The 13,979-nt window shown below is 47.6% G+C and overlaps 4 protein-coding genes across 6 annotated transcripts; 2 read left to right on the top strand and 2 right to left on the bottom strand.

Annotated features, from left to right (window-relative positions):
* The first annotated feature begins 81 nt into the window (after positions 1-81).
* On the top strand, positions 82-3,356 carry rheb (Ras homolog, mTORC1 binding). The gene is made up of 8 exons (XM_084703025.1): positions 82-370; positions 1,062-1,133; positions 1,482-1,549; positions 1,639-1,721; positions 1,822-1,878; positions 2,006-2,053; positions 2,409-2,490; positions 2,888-3,356. Exons 1-8 carry the CDS (start codon positions 319-321, stop codon positions 2,978-2,980), a joined length of 555 nt encoding a protein of 184 aa, XP_084559151.1. The 5' UTR covers positions 82-318; the 3' UTR covers positions 2,981-3,356.
* Positions 3,357-4,339: 983 nt separating this feature from the next.
* On the top strand, positions 4,340-6,228 carry crygn2 (crystallin, gamma N2). The gene is made up of 4 exons (XM_084703026.1): positions 4,340-4,360; positions 5,251-5,499; positions 5,685-5,830; positions 6,044-6,228. The coding sequence occupies exons 1-4, from the start codon at positions 4,340-4,342 to the stop codon at positions 6,177-6,179; spliced, it is 552 nt and encodes a 183-aa protein (XP_084559152.1). The 3' UTR covers positions 6,180-6,228.
* Positions 6,229-6,540: 312 nt separating this feature from the next.
* On the bottom strand, positions 6,541-11,133 carry nub1 (negative regulator of ubiquitin-like proteins 1). Of its 2 annotated transcripts, none has more exons than XM_084703021.1 (15): positions 10,985-11,133; positions 10,544-10,668; positions 10,222-10,389; positions 9,903-9,964; positions 9,737-9,801; positions 9,463-9,630; positions 9,243-9,331; positions 8,929-9,098; positions 8,661-8,862; positions 8,388-8,495; positions 8,138-8,290; positions 7,822-7,968; positions 7,548-7,628; positions 7,267-7,447; positions 6,541-7,163 (listed from the first exon to the last, which is right to left on the bottom strand). In XM_084703021.1, the coding sequence occupies exons 2-15, from the start codon at positions 10,658-10,660 to the stop codon at positions 7,003-7,005; spliced, it is 1,872 nt and encodes a 623-aa protein (XP_084559147.1). In that variant the 5' UTR covers positions 10,661-10,668; positions 10,985-11,133; the 3' UTR covers positions 6,541-7,002. The 2 variants fall into 2 exon arrangements, with proteins under 2 accessions (XP_084559147.1, XP_084559148.1); XM_084703022.1 differs by lacking the exon at positions 10,985-11,133 and adding an exon at positions 10,790-10,959.
* Positions 11,134-11,867: 734 nt separating this feature from the next.
* Positions 11,868-13,893, bottom strand: LOC146274826 (uncharacterized). 2 transcript variants are annotated; one of them, XM_084703024.1, is made up of 3 exons: positions 13,875-13,893; positions 13,268-13,538; positions 11,868-12,779 (listed from the first exon to the last, which is right to left on the bottom strand). In XM_084703024.1, the coding sequence occupies exons 2-3, from the start codon at positions 13,494-13,496 to the stop codon at positions 12,217-12,219; spliced, it is 792 nt and encodes a 263-aa protein (XP_084559150.1). In that variant the 5' UTR covers positions 13,497-13,538; positions 13,875-13,893; the 3' UTR covers positions 11,868-12,216. The 2 variants fall into 2 exon arrangements, with proteins under 2 accessions (XP_084559150.1, XP_084559149.1); XM_084703023.1 differs by lacking the exon at positions 13,875-13,893 and adding an exon at positions 13,793-13,822.
* Between the last annotated feature and the right edge of the window lie 86 nt (positions 13,894-13,979).

Here is a 13,979-nt window from a genome sequence, read left to right as displayed (position 1 = left end):
CGTCGTGTTATCATTATCTTTAGGCCAATGGCAGCGTGGGAATACGGTTACGATCCGCCTATTTACGAAAGCGTGGCGAATCAAAGACGCCCATTGATGAATTATTCAGATAGTTTTGCTTCGGGGAGTGACGCAGAGTACTTTTTCGTTAAATTTTTGTCTTGAAACAAATCAACCAAACAAATAAATATACAAACTGTCAACGAAAACTGTAGTTCCCAGCGTGGAACTTGAAACCTGTACTTTTCGTTCGGTCAGCGTCACGCATCGTAAAGGGCTTCCTTATGCCGATTCATGTGGTGTAGCTGCTAGGAAAAGATGCCGCAGCTGAAATCCAGAAAGATAGCCATTCTGGGATACAGATCCGTGGGTAAGTAAAAAACCTGACATGATTTCAATAGCTATCCATCATCACGACTCTTTCACTCGTCGGTCGCACATTAGTGCTGGTGTACACGGTTATGAGATGGCCAAGCAACAGTAGTGAGGCCAGCTAAGATGAACTGTTATCAATGAGGCTATGTTTCTTTCCTTAAACTGCCTGTCGTCGACTTGGAGTGAAACTCCTGTGATGAGCTTCAGCCTGTCGTATGCTATGGAACCATGTAGGCTACATTTGTTCTTGGGTGGGGGGGATGGAAGCAAGGATGGGCTTCCACGTATTTTAGTTCAATTGGGACAACTTTAAATTCAATGGATACTTTTCTGTACTTAAATCACTAACTAGTTGTCTAACTAGCTGGCTAGTGGAGGAGCTTAACAAGAGCGCTCATCCGTTAGGTGAGCTACACTGGGAGCAAGGGCTGAGCACGAGCGGTCCTGATGCTGCGGACAGGACGTCATGAGCGCACACGCATCATGGCAGCTCCCCTCTAGACAGCGTGTCCGCGGCCTGTGAATGATAGTCTGGACAGCTCGCTCCCACCGGTCTGGGAGACCCATTCCAGCCATGGGCTTTCCTCCTTCCCCCTAGGAGTCTGGAAGTGGGGTGCAGAAAGACAGCACAGATGCTAACTGTGATATTACCCTCGCTCTCTCTCTCTCTCTTTCTCTCCTGTCAGGGAAGTCTTCTCTGACCATTCAGTTTGTGGAAGGACAGTTTGTAGATGCCTATGATCCCACGATTGAGAACAGTGAGTATGTACAGAACACGTATGTATGGACAGTACATGTGTAAATGAGAGAACTATGTCTCCTCTGTTGGCTGCTGAGTACAGGGATCTGAATCAGAGCCATGTGGATGTTTGCATTCTCATCCAGTGTCCACACACGTGCACACACACACGCATACACATATATCCATTAAGGTTGTTAATGGTTGTGTGGGTGGACTGGCTCTGAGCTCCTCAGCACAGCCAGACAGGAGCTGCCAGCTCTCTCTCTCTCTTTATAGATAGATAGATATAGCTATCTGTCTCTCGCCCTCTTTCTCCTGCCTACAGAATATTGAATCTGATTTGTATCCCCTTTTCCCCCACCAGCGTTTACCAAGATGATCAGTGTGAACGGCCAGGACTACCATCTCCAGCTGGTCGACACAGCAGGGCAGGTACGCTGTTACACCCTGCTGCCGGTCTCTCTAGGTGTATTCTCTCTCCACATGCTGGTTTCTCTAGTGATGCTGTTGTCTCTCTACAGGATGAATACTCCATATTTCCTCAGACCTACTCGATAGACATCAATGGATACATCCTAATATACTCTGTCACATCTCACAAGAGGTACGACTCTCTCACCTGCACCCCTCCTCTCCTCTTCCTTCGGTCAAATGGGTCCCAGAAGTAGAGCATGTGACTGATGGGTGTTGTGTCTGTGTTGCAGCTTTGAAGTGGTCAAGGTCATCCATGAGAAGCTACTGGATATGGTGGGAAATATACAGTAAGTATTGCACTCAGCTCCTCTTCTCCTGGACTCTCGTTCTCTATTCTTCTCATTTCTGCTTCCAGACTGAATGTTTAGCTGTAACTGTCTGTTTCTCTGTATGTCTCTCTCTCTCTTCATTCAGAGTTCCTATCATGCTGGTGGGAAACAAGAAAGACCTACACATGGAGAGGTATGTGACCCTGGCCTGTGACCTGACCCAGCCTAAGGTCAGGACCCCCCCACCATAAAAACCCTAGTTCTCATCTTCTCTGGTGGTGGGATAAACCAATGTGCCGAGGGCTGCCAACCATGCTCTTCAAATCTTTATTTACACAGCAGATGTCCCTCAGCTGGGTGGTTCCAGGCTGGGACAGGGAATCCCTCTGGGTTTGCCTGGAAAGGTGCCAGAGTGCCTGGCCTGGCACGGCCTGGGAAACAGTCCCTCAGTCCCCTCTCACATGTACACTGTTGACCTGTGTCAGCCTGGCTCTCTACTGACCTCTTGAGCTGCTAGCCTGTCTGACCGCTAACCTTTCTGTCTGCAGGGTAATCAGCTGTGAGGAGGGGAAGGCTCTGGCCGAGTCATGGAACGCTGCCTTCATGGAGTCCTCAGCCAAGGAGAACCAGGTGATTTGCTGTTGGTGAGGGTGAGGGTGAGGGAGAGGGAGAGGGAGAGGGAGAGGGAGAGGGGGAGGGGGAGGGGGAGGGGGAGGGGGAGGGGGAGGGGGAGGGGGAGGGGGAGGGGGAGGGGGAGGGGGAGGGAGAGGGAGAGGGAGAGGGAGAGGGAGAGGGAGAGGGAGAGAGCTGTAGGGAGGGACACAGAAAAAGAAAGAGCTACTAATTGAATATTTCAGCCTTACTCTACAATTTGCTTAAACCTAGCAGTCACCACCAGGGACACATTTTCACACACAGCACCCAAAGAGCATACCCTGATGGAAATAGGGTAGATAGCAGCTACCGGGTCATATTGTTATCAGGCCTCTTGTAAGGTTGTAGTATGACATTAATGTGTGTGTGTCAGACGGCGGTGGAGGTGTTTAAGAGGACCATAGTGGAGATGGAGAAGATGGAGGGAGGAGCCCCGCAGGGTCGGACATCCTGCTCCGTGATGTAGACCTGACCTCTGACCCTTAAGGCCTCTAACCCACTCCCGGACTCTCTATCCCCCCCCCCTCCCCTCTTCCAGACACTGGGTCATCCCTGTACTTGAACTGACTGGCTGCCTGCCATATTCCTTCTGTCAAAAATTATCAAAGAAAGAAAATAACTTTGTTTTTCATTTTTAAACAATGTATAAAAAAAAAAACATGAATATGATTTTTTTGTAATTGTTTGCCATTCTCCAGTCTGTTGTTATTTGGGGGAGAGGGGGGGTGCACTACAATGGCACTAAGAACCACAGCAGTGCGCCTTACCCTGTCCCTACCCTTCACAGTAGAACCTTCCATTTTACTTTACTACTGTTTTCATTAAAGGAGCTTATTGTTTCAGCTGAGTTGTTGTCCTTGTTACGACGGTAAGGATGAAGTCATCCAATATGATAACGCACAGCTTCAGCCTGATGTTTTAACAGCCTTAACCCTAGACTCTTACTTGGCCTCTACTACTAGCCTCTGACAGCATCTACCCTGGCCTCTAACATACTGTAGTAATTGCCCCAGCCTCTAACATACTGTGGCCTCTATCCCGGTCTCTGGCACAGCCTCTATATCCTGGGTTCCGTTTTACTGCTACGTCGTATTAAGATTAAAGTATGTCCATCCCATTAAACTGCTGTGTAAATCAATCTTGTCTCTAAGTGCTGTTACGGTGTTGCCTTCCTCAGGCTCAGTAGAAGCACTAGCAGGGATAGAATCAGAATCGTGTTTAATCGCCAAGTAAGTGTTCACAAACAAGGAATTTACTTTGGTGGGCAGGTGCATACAGTAAACATTTAACCAGGTGGGTATGTTACCTAAATCACAACATTATTTGCTACCTCCAGTTCAAATATTTCACGTCTGATTGGGATGACGGCCCATAATCACCTGCTGTCCATGAACACACATACAAACAGAGCATTTAGTCTGGCAGCTCATGGTAACTCACAGATAGACAAAAAGTGTGAGCATATAGTACAACTATTACACCTGGTTACTATGGTTACATCACACACCAAGCCCCCTCCATACAGTGCAGACACCAAACCATAGTAGAAGCCCCCCCCTCCCCTCTAATGCCACAAAGCCCCATCCCAGCAGATTTCTTTGTTGCTGCCGTGCTCTGTCCTATGGGGGTCAAACCACCAGCATCAGCACTGGGCCTGAACAGAATGTGCCCACCCAGCACTCGCTTTAAGCCCTCCATTGTGGGCTCTTTGTGCCTCCTGCCTCGCGATAGCCCCGTGCACGCGCTTGCCCGTATAAATTGAGGTGTCCAACTTTTTCGCTGTTACACTTTCTTACTTGTGGTTAGTTGGATAGCATCCAGGAAAATGTCGCAGTACTCTGGAAAGGTGAGTGGGTCTATATGAACACACACACACATACTGCAGGCCAGTGGGACATCTAGCTCCACTAGAGTAGCCTCACTTACCTGTGGAGAAGCAGTGAAGAAATGAAAGGACAGAGGGAATGTAGTGAAAGGAGAGATGGTGTATAGGTCAGTATTGATTTATCCGACATTGATCTGCCTGTTGGACCACTGCAACACACACTGCAGAAGAGACAAAGATGGAGGGATGTGAGCTGAAATGACCAGAGAATGGATGAGAGAGGGGAGAGAAGAGGGTCACAAATGTATGAGTGTGATGGAAGAGTTCAACAGGGAAAGAAGGATGGAGCAATGATGAGATGGATGTTTTGCTGAGAGGTTCATCTGTTTTGTTTCAGAAGGTTTCAAAGAGGACATTTTTTAAATAACATCCTTATCTTTGATTAGAGGACAGCTCTAAAAATCACATTTGAAGGAATGATACATTTAGTTTGGTCAGTTGTGAGATTCTGTTGTGTCTGCTGTGTGGACAGCTAGCATTAAATCCCGGTTGCTCCTGACCACTCACACAATACTCCCACCCAGGGGCAAGTCGACAGCACAACACATATTTCACCTTAACCACCACACACTGGTGTGTATAGTCGGTGCACATTTGTTTGTGTATGGTGTCTTTATGTGTGTGTGTGTGTACATGTATTCTGTTTGAACGTGAGAATTTATTAAATGTGTAAACTTAAACGAACCCTTCCATCTTCTCCCCCCTCTCCTTCTCCTCTCCCCCATCTCCTTTCTTTCTCCCCCTTTCTTTCCCCCTCTCCTTCTCCCTCTCCCCTCTCCTCCCCCTCTCCTTTCCTCCCCCCCCCTCTCATCCTCCCCCTCTACTCTCCCTCTCCCCCTCCCTCTCCTCAGATCACCTTTTACGAGGGCAAATGCTTCACAGGCAGGAAGCTGGAGGTCAGAGGGGAGTGTGACAACTTCCAGGACCGTGGCTTCATGAACAGGGTCAACTCCATCCGTGTGGAGAGTGGAGCCTTCATCTGCTACGACCACCCTGACTTCAGGGGCCAGCAGTACATCCTGGAGCATGGAGAGTACCCCGAGTTCCAGCGCTGGAACTCCCACAACGACCACATGGGCTCCTGCAAGCCTATCAGGATGGTGAGAGACATGGGGATCAGGCTGGGATGATGAGGCAGGAGTTGAAGCTGGATGGACCTCCTGAAATGACATGCACACTGTGATCCTGAATTGTTTCTTGTTTCTAAAATATATATTTTTCGAAGTAACACAAGTTGTCTCCCCCTTCTACTCCCTCGCTGGGTATCTCTCTGCCCGCCAACCAGCATGGAGAGCACTACAGGATGGAGCTGTTCGAGGCCTGTAACTACTCTGGGCAGTGTGTAGAGATCTGTGACGACTGTCCCTTCCTCCAGAGTCGGGGTTTCTCCAAGAACTGCATCAACTCTATCAGGGTCTACGGAGATGGAGCGTGAGTCACACATACACACACACACACACACTGAATTATACACACACACACACACAAGCACTGAATCATACACACACACACACACACAAGCACTGACTCATACACACACACACACACAAAAAAAACATGTACATTCACACACACATACAGCTCCACCAGCACGAGGTATGACAGATGTGTTCCCATGTTAACTGCGTGCGTTCTGCTCTGCAGCTGGGTGATGTATGAGGAGCCTAACTTCCGTGGTCGTATGTACATTGTGGAGAGAGGAAACTACTGCAGCCACAATGAGTGGCAGGCCCAGAACCCCAACATCCAGTCCATCCGTAGGGTCGTCAACTACTTCTAAACTCTGACGTCGACCCCCCCTGCTCCCCCGCCACGGACTGTGACTTTTATCGCTCTGATTTAAAATAAAATGTAAAAAAAAAAAAAAATACTATAATGCTTTTTTTATTTATTAATGTAACATTACCCCGTGTTTGTTTCATGTGAGAAAGGATTGTGGGATTGTGAGTTCTTCCACACAGTTCTGGATGAACCACAATTGAGTTTCAATAATTCAAAACACACCTTCTCATCTTAGATCCTACCTGACCACCTGGAAGCCCTTCAATCTACTGGCTCAGGTGGCCGTCACAACCACACAACTCTCCCCAAGACTGGCTGCAAAGTCACTCAACTGTGGTGTAAAAGAAGGCTTACACATATTCCGATTAGCCAAACCAGGTTTTATTGAACATGAGAAGACTTCCACCAAACAAATGTGAATGAAATGAAAGGAAGCATGAACTATGACATCACTCATCATAATAGAACTGAAACTAAAACACAGCACAACCTCCATGAAAAACTGAAATTGTTGAAAAACACAAAAGCTTTAGATGTTAGGATATGATTATACAATTTTATGAAATACCTGTATTTTTTTTATTTATAATTTGACATTTTCTCACAGATGACTGCAGCTGCAGAAACACAGAAGAGATCAAACCAGATTACGGAGGTAGGGATAGAGGGAGGGAAAGAGGGAAGGGAGGTTTGAAGCATCTTTAAGAGTGTTCAAACAGGACCAAGGTCTGAAACAGGAGCGAACAGGTGAACATTCAGATTTATTGCTAGAAGGCGGAGTCACAAGGTGTGTGTGTGCGTGCACATATACGTGTGTGTGTTCAGCTTCCCATCCTGTTCAGGAGGGATTTCATCTGGCCTATGAGGTCCATCTCCTCCTCCAGGGTGAGGTCCAGATAATCCTCCTCATGTCTGGGAATGTCCTCCAGAACCTCGTTCACCAGGTCTACATCCATCAGGCTCTGTGACACACTGGTGGAGCCTGGAACACACACACACACACAGTAGAATCCTGAACGTGCCAGGTACCTGGTGGAACTGTGGAAGGCCTGTGTGTGTGTGTGTGTGTGTGTCTGTTTGCTCACCTGCAGAGTCAGTGGATGTGCTGGCTTCATCAGAGTGGGAGGATGGTGGGGAGGGGGAGAGCAGCTCAGGGGGGATCACCCCGCCGTTGTCCAGCAGCAGCCTGGTGGCCTCGGGGATGTCCCCCCCCACCAGCCTCAGCGCCGCCTCAGACATCTCCCTGCTGAAGCCTAGGTACTGGAGCTGGAGCGGGTCGCAGGATGGGTCACAGTCCACACAAGCACACACACACACACACAGAGGAAGATAAGGCAGAAGCTCGTTCTGAGGGGCGTGTCCTTACCTGTTCCACCAGGTCTTGACTGACAGGCTCCTCTGCGTTGTTATTTGTGGACTGGTCCGCCTGGGCGGAGTCAAGGAGAATCTGAGGGAGAAGCAGCAAGGACCGATCAGAATCATCAGGGTAAATACAGCCAATTAGCACAGAAGAAACACGACATAGACACAGCAGAACAAAACACTACCGGGACACAATTGAAACACTATGCAGCCAGTATACTGCATAGCTGTAGACAGTCAATAGGCCAGGAGAGGACAGTAGAAGCCAGGAGTCTGACCTGGTAGGCCTGGTCCACGTTTCCTTCTGCCTGCTGGAGGGCTACAGCTGCATCTCTCTTACAGTAGCCCAGCTCTCTCAGGGTGGCGATAGCCTCCACTCTCCTTCTCCTCTTCTCCCTCTCTTCCCTCTTCATCTCATCACGCTCCTGAGAGGTACACGGACACACAAACACAGGGATGTAGTACACATTGAATAGGTGGGCCCAAAAGATAAAAGGTAGAAGAGGAAGTAGAAATGAGAGGAGGGAGAGGAGGAGCAGGAGAATGAGGAAACACAGTAAGAGGAGTGGTTAGCTCTTGCAGTTCCTTGCCTACCTGTCTCCTGTTGCTGATGTGCATAGCGGCCTGGTTGACGTTGCCCTGGCAGGCCCGCAGGCCCAGGCGAGCCTCCCGCTCAGAGAAACCAAGAGCCAGCAGCTGGGTCATCAGCTCTGGGTCCGTGACTAGACGGCTGTACAGGTCCTCCGCCTGTGGAACAACACGGCCTGTGTTAGGGTGCAGTATGAGGGTTGGGTGTGCTAATGTGAGGTCATCCCAGTGCTTGGTAGTATGTTGTCGTATATACCTTCTGTAGTTTGAGGGCAGCGTCTCGCTCTTGCCCATCCAGAAAGAAGAGAAGACTCTGGAGGAGGTACATCCTCAGGAACAACACGTCCTCACTTCCTGTGTTGCCCTGAAAACACACATAACCACCTCACTCATTGCATCACCCTGCTATCCAGCATTAGGATGCATCTGAAGGTGAGGCAGGGTGTAAGGGTGAATGTGAGGGCAGGGTGTGAGGGTAAATGTGAGGGTGAGGGCAGGGTGTGAGGTTGAAGCAGAGGAGTCTTCCCACCTTGATTTGCAGCAGCCTCTGTTGCCGTTCTCCATAACACTTGAGGAAGCAGTCCTCTGCCCTCTGTAACCGCTGCCTGCCGTCATCCAGACAGCACAGGGCCTCCAGCGCTCGATAGCACCACACGATGTCCAGCTGCAGTACTGCATAGTTATCCACTGTACCCAGCAGAGCGGAGCCGCACTGACTACAGAGAGAGAAGGTGAGAAAAGCAGAAGATGTTATAGCTGTAGCAACATACTACAGAGCTGAATGTAACACACAATAGCTGACTTTAACACTGGGTTGACCCAGACTGTGCATGATTGATGAATTAATAACAGAGACTTGCTTAAACTGGTCATCGGCCTGCAGCAAGTGGCATAGTGCAGCTTCATACTGCTTCCTCTTCAACAGCGCTCGGCCCTTTTCATGGAATCCCATGGCCAGGATCAGAGCCTAGACACACACACACACACACATTCCTCATAAACATTTAGCAACAGATCCTTATGTTAAACCATTCAATCGTGTGTGTGTAGCAACAATTTCATAATTACTTCGGCTCCTACAGTGTGTGTGTGTGTGTGTCTGTGTGCGTACCTTCTTCTCGCTGTGAGGGATGTTGAGAGGGTTGCCCTTCTGGTCTGCTATCTCCAGGAAGGGTGTGGTAGCTGGGTCCTCACTGCCATCTGAGGACAGCACACCAAAAGAATACTGAAACACCTCCAGACACGCCCCTTAACTCAGGAGAGAACGCTGCTGATCTCACCTCCCATGGGGGACAAGTTAGGAGGTAGAGGTGAACTTTGTTTGGACTCACCTCTCTCCGAGAGGATCTGGAAACCTTTCTGGGTCCTCTGAACGCTCTCATTCTGAGTCTTCTTCTTGTCCTCCTCATCAGCCATCTGCTTCTTCTTCTGTGGTTCACTCACCCTCAGTACCATCACCTTACTGTTGTTCTTCACATTCTGCTCATTCAGATGCTTCTCTGTGGGAGTGGAGGGAAGGGGGGGAAAGAGAGAGGAGAGATAATTTAACATTGTATTATGTATGTACGTCTTCTGCAGATGCTTTTAGTATAACAGTGACTTTACCCGGCAGCAGTTCCTTCCCATTTAAGATCAGCTTAATGTACTGTAGGCCGTGAATCTCAGCAATCCTGCAGAGAAAACAAACCATATAGAGTAACAGAATGGCTGTGACACTGACCACACACTGAGCTGACAGTCTTCTGCTGTAACCAGGCCAGCTGCTGCTCACCTGTCCATCACAGACTGGGTCAGGACATCCAGTCTGGTCTCCAGATAGTTCTTTTTGGAATCCTGAGTAGGGGAAGCATCAAATAAGTTTGGTTAGTTAGCAAGCATATGACTCTTTCTCTCTCTCTCTCTCTCACACACACACACACACACAGAAAACGGTATCTCTTTTCAGTTTATTTTTCCCTCATCTGCAGCTGTCACTCTCCTTTTCTTTGTTTTGCTTTTGCTTTCTCTCCCCCCCTCCCCTCCCTCCCTTGTCTCTCTTACACAAATACCCCACCACATCTTCATCCAGTTTTCCTTTCTCATTCTCTCACCTTCCTGGCATCCCTGGGTAGCTGTAGCTCCAGGGTGGCCACACAGGTCTCTCTGTAAGTTCTGTTCCCCTTCCCTCTCTTCACGGCCTGACCCCTGACGTACTCCAGAGCTTCCTCTACCTGCTCAACCGAAAAACACACAACGGGAGCATAGCGCTCGGCCAGCTCCTGGAACACACATTTACACACACGGAAAAGACAGACACATTGAGTTCAAAATATATTATAGTGCTTAATTGTATATGTTAGTCGGTAAATTTGATTACTTGAGGTCACTTCACCCGACCTTCAGGACGGACAGCTGAGGTATATGGCTAGCTACCTTTAGCGGCTGTAGTCCGGGTTTGTTGTCTTCGGAGGTGTAGGGGGGATTCCACAACTGTATTTTATCTTGCTTCAGATGGTTGATCAGCTTTGCTTGGATGTGTTGCTCCGCCATTCTCCAAACTGTGGAAGACACAAAAGAGAAACTAAAAAATAACCATGAGAGACCCGGAAATTCCGCTGACGTTGTTAATGGGAGATATAAAACGCACCCGTTCCCACTTAACTGAAGCGTTAGACTTACTAGCCTTCGTTAGGATGGAGTTAGCTAACTGGGACACTTGGTTTTCAGAAAGGACTCTCAAACATCATAGTCATATAGTTATATTTTAACTATTTGACATTTGCTGACAGTGATAGTTTTAACTGAAAATTAGTTTAACATGGAAGAAGGAATTGAGTACACGACGAAATGTAGCTGAATGAGTGACTACATTACCTTTTGTCGGAAGAACGTGCGTCTATGACGAATGTGTTGTTTTGTTTTTGTCGCACTGACTACTTCCGCAGTACGGAATTTCGCATGGTCCAATCTTCCTCCTACTGGGAACAAGCGCCACAACATGCAGATGCGTGGTTCTAGTACCGTTCTTTTCTAGTATCTTTCTAGCACATTTCTATGGGTTTATGGGTGCCTTAATTTTATTCCTAAATTTAAAAAAAATTATGCCCGGAAAATGCAATAAATACAATATTTCATGTTGGATTCCTATGTTTTAAAAATAGACTTCTCTAATCCCATAATGAGGGTATTTTGCACGCTAGGTTGTTTGGAAAGTATACTGGTGCCTCAACTCAGTGTAAAGGATACAGAACCTCCTATTTTCCCTCCATTATTAAAGTTGTCAATCATCTTTTCAGCCCAACAACATGATCATCATGACAACATGTTAAATCACACCTATAACAACGCAAGTTAACCAACTTCACGATAGAGGTGAAGTTGTTTAATTTGCATCGTTAAGATTAAAACGTTTAGATAAACGATTAGATTCTAAACGTTTATAGTCTGGAACAGAGGTCATGATAACTTCCTCGACAAGCCAGTTGGGGCAGTATGCATTCCATCAGTCTCCATGACTACCTGCTTTTAAGGTACTACCAGATAGCATACCCCTACCTAGCAGGACACAGAACCAGGAAGTGTTATGCAACTTAAGCAGTGAAGAGTCTGACAAACAAAAGCAGTCCTACACCAGCGCTTGAACCTAGATGCAGTAATATTCATGTGGATATTTAATACAGAACAGTGTTTACAGCAGGTTACCAGTGGTGTGTGTGTGTGTGTTTGTGTGACAACAAGAGGCCTGAAACCAGAACGCTCCAGAGGTCATAGGTCACAGCTCAGTCCTTTAATGGAGGTTAAGTGTGAAACATACAGTTCTAATACATGGATTTATTCCTATGATAACCTGTTTGGGTCATATGACAACATCCAACAAGACAAGGTAATCAAATTACACATCATAGACAGCCTCATTGGAACCTACCAGCTAGAGACAATGGCTAGTCCAATTTATATAGTATTGATCTATAGAGCAAGTGCATTCATACATATATATACACACATATATGCATACAGTTATACAAGGTGCTTTGCCACACGGTCTTCCACTGGAGTTCTCTCCTTCTACGGTCTTCCCAGCAGGTAGAATTCTCTGGTGAGCGGGGCTAAAAGGAAGAGTACAATCCCAGCCTTTTAGCTGCCTCAGACTTGGTTAGTGTCTTCCTCTGTGGGAAGGGGTAATGGTGGGGGGAAGAAGAGGAGAGGCCGAGGGGGTGGGCCCCACCACCCCGAGAGTGATGGCTGCCGAAGCTCAGCTGCCTGGACAGGACAGCCGGAGCAGAGGACTTCCTGCTGGATCCCCCAGACACCCCGCTGTCCAGCTCTTCGGAAGACCCAAAGGTTGAATCCCCCGAGGGAGTCAGGTCCCCAGCCGAGCCCCTGGACTGACCCTCTGACAAGGGGGACGGAGAGGAACAGGGCGTGGAAGAGACAATGCTCGGACAGCTAGGATTGAAGGTGGTTTGTGGCATGGGGGCGTTGTTGACCAGGCAGGTCCGTCTGTGCATGCCTAGGTGTGAGTGCCAGGGGCCCTTTTCCATGTGGACAGAGGAGGGGGGCTGGGAGTCCTGGTTTGGGAGCCCCCACCTCTCAGGGGAGTCCTCCCCACTCCCATGGCTAAAGGGGACCACACTGACCATGGAGCATCCATCTGTCTCCACTACTGGGGCTGGGGACAGGGGGAATAGAGGGTGAGGGATGTGTGCAGAGGGTGGGGACAGAGGATGATGGATGTGTGCATAAATTCAGGAGTGATGTGTGCAGTTTGTGTGTGTGTGTGGGGGTGGGGTGGGGGGGTCAGAAAGATTAAAAATAATTAGCATCTCAAGCTTCCTGTTTAAGACGCGAAAATAATGGCTAACACAAAACGTGAATTTGCAAATCAATTCGACATCATTAATAATAACACAGAAGGATTTAGTCATGTCAAATTTGCTCTGTGACACCTTCCTACGTTAAGAATTTCATTTTGTTAGGAACATCCTTAAAAAAAAAAAAATCATAAACGGGATAACTGCCTTGTAGCGTGTGCTACAAATGCCTATGCTACGCAAGCTGGAAATCGACGCCCAACTTTTGGACACAACATGAAGTTGCGCCCAACTTGCTAAAATCACACACCTAATTAAGTACATACCCTACTAACAGCAAACTTACCTTGTCTAAATAAAACCACCTGAGTTTGTCGCTTCTGTTTTTCTCTAGTGCACCGGTACTGTTCTCTGAGCAACGCTATATCCATTCTGCTCCGCTCCTCCGTCGATTCAGTTTGGTTGTCCTCGTCCACGAGGCGACTCACCTCCCCGGTGGCAGTTTCACCTCTAATAACATTCCGTGATCTAATAGGTTCCCAGGAACACGACGAATCTGAACAGCAGCAAGACATTATCCTGTTTGCATTGGCCCGAGTATAGATTTTATTTCACATCTGTAAAAGATAAGGCAAGTGAGTTTGCAGAATATGTTCTTAGCTCTGTCTTCAGCCAGGCTCTCTTTACAATGTGGTGTTCTGGACTGAATGATGTGCAAACATTTGAGGACAATTGAAGGTTGGCCTTTCCTGTGAAAACCGAAACGTTTACAGTTTACTCGCTAGTTTAATCTCTTGCAAGAGGTTGAAACAGTTATCTAAAGGATGGAGGGAAAATAATCAAGATACAGTTCAATAAATCTACACCTTACCTCAGGCAGTTTTGGTGTAATCCTAATGCGTGCCAGATAAAGAAATTGCATTAGTATAACCTGTGTTTAAAAGCTGTCTTACCTAGAGGCCTGTGGTTAATGTGGTTTAAAACGTGTTTGATGATTTAATATTAGAGAGGAAAAAGGACAGATTTAATTAGAGAGGGCAGACAAGAAAGAGAGAGTA

The sequence above is a fragment of the Hypomesus nipponensis genome, chromosome 8 (assembly GCF_054491055.1).
Source record: "Hypomesus nipponensis isolate SF chromosome 8, ASM5449105v1, whole genome shotgun sequence".
Classification (NCBI taxonomy): Eukaryota; Metazoa; Chordata; class Actinopteri; order Osmeriformes; family Osmeridae; genus Hypomesus; species Hypomesus nipponensis.
Note: the sequence above shows the minus strand (reverse complement) of the source record. Positions and strands in the feature narration are given on the sequence as shown.

Coding starts and splice junctions, on each gene's coding strand:
- rheb (XM_084703025.1), top strand. CDS start 319: ATGCCGCAGCTGAAATCCAGAAAGATAGCCATTCTGGGATACAGATCC. Junction 1,879..2,005: donor GATATGGTGGGAAATATACA/GTAAGTATTGCA, acceptor CTCTTCATTCAG/AGTTCCTATCATGCTGGTGG. Junction 2,491..2,887: donor CCTCAGCCAAGGAGAACCAG/GTGATTTGCTGT, acceptor TGTGTGTGTCAG/ACGGCGGTGGAGGTGTTTAA.
- crygn2 (XM_084703026.1), top strand. CDS start 4,340: ATGTCGCAGTACTCTGGAAAG. Junction 4,361..5,250: donor TGTCGCAGTACTCTGGAAAG/GTGAGTGGGTCT, acceptor CCCTCTCCTCAG/ATCACCTTTTACGAGGGCAA. Junction 5,831..6,043: donor AGGGTCTACGGAGATGGAGC/GTGAGTCACACA, acceptor TCTGCTCTGCAG/CTGGGTGATGTATGAGGAGC.
- nub1 (XM_084703021.1), bottom strand. CDS start 10,660: ATGGCGGAGCAACACATCCAAGCAAAGCTGATCAACCATCTGAAGCAA. Junction 10,390..10,543: donor CCGGACTACAGCCGCTAAAG/GTAGCTAGCCAT, acceptor TGTGTGTTCCAG/GAGCTGGCCGAGCGCTATGC. Junction 9,802..9,902: donor ACCCAGTCTGTGATGGACAG/GTGAGCAGCAGC, acceptor TTTTCTCTGCAG/GATTGCTGAGATTCACGGCC.
- LOC146274826 (XM_084703024.1), bottom strand. CDS start 13,496: ATGTCTTGCTGCTGTTCAGATTCGTCGTGTTCCTGGGAACCTATTAGA. Junction 12,780..13,267: donor GGTGGTTTTATTTAGACAAG/GTAAGTTTGCTG, acceptor CCCTGTCCCCAG/CCCCAGTAGTGGAGACAGAT.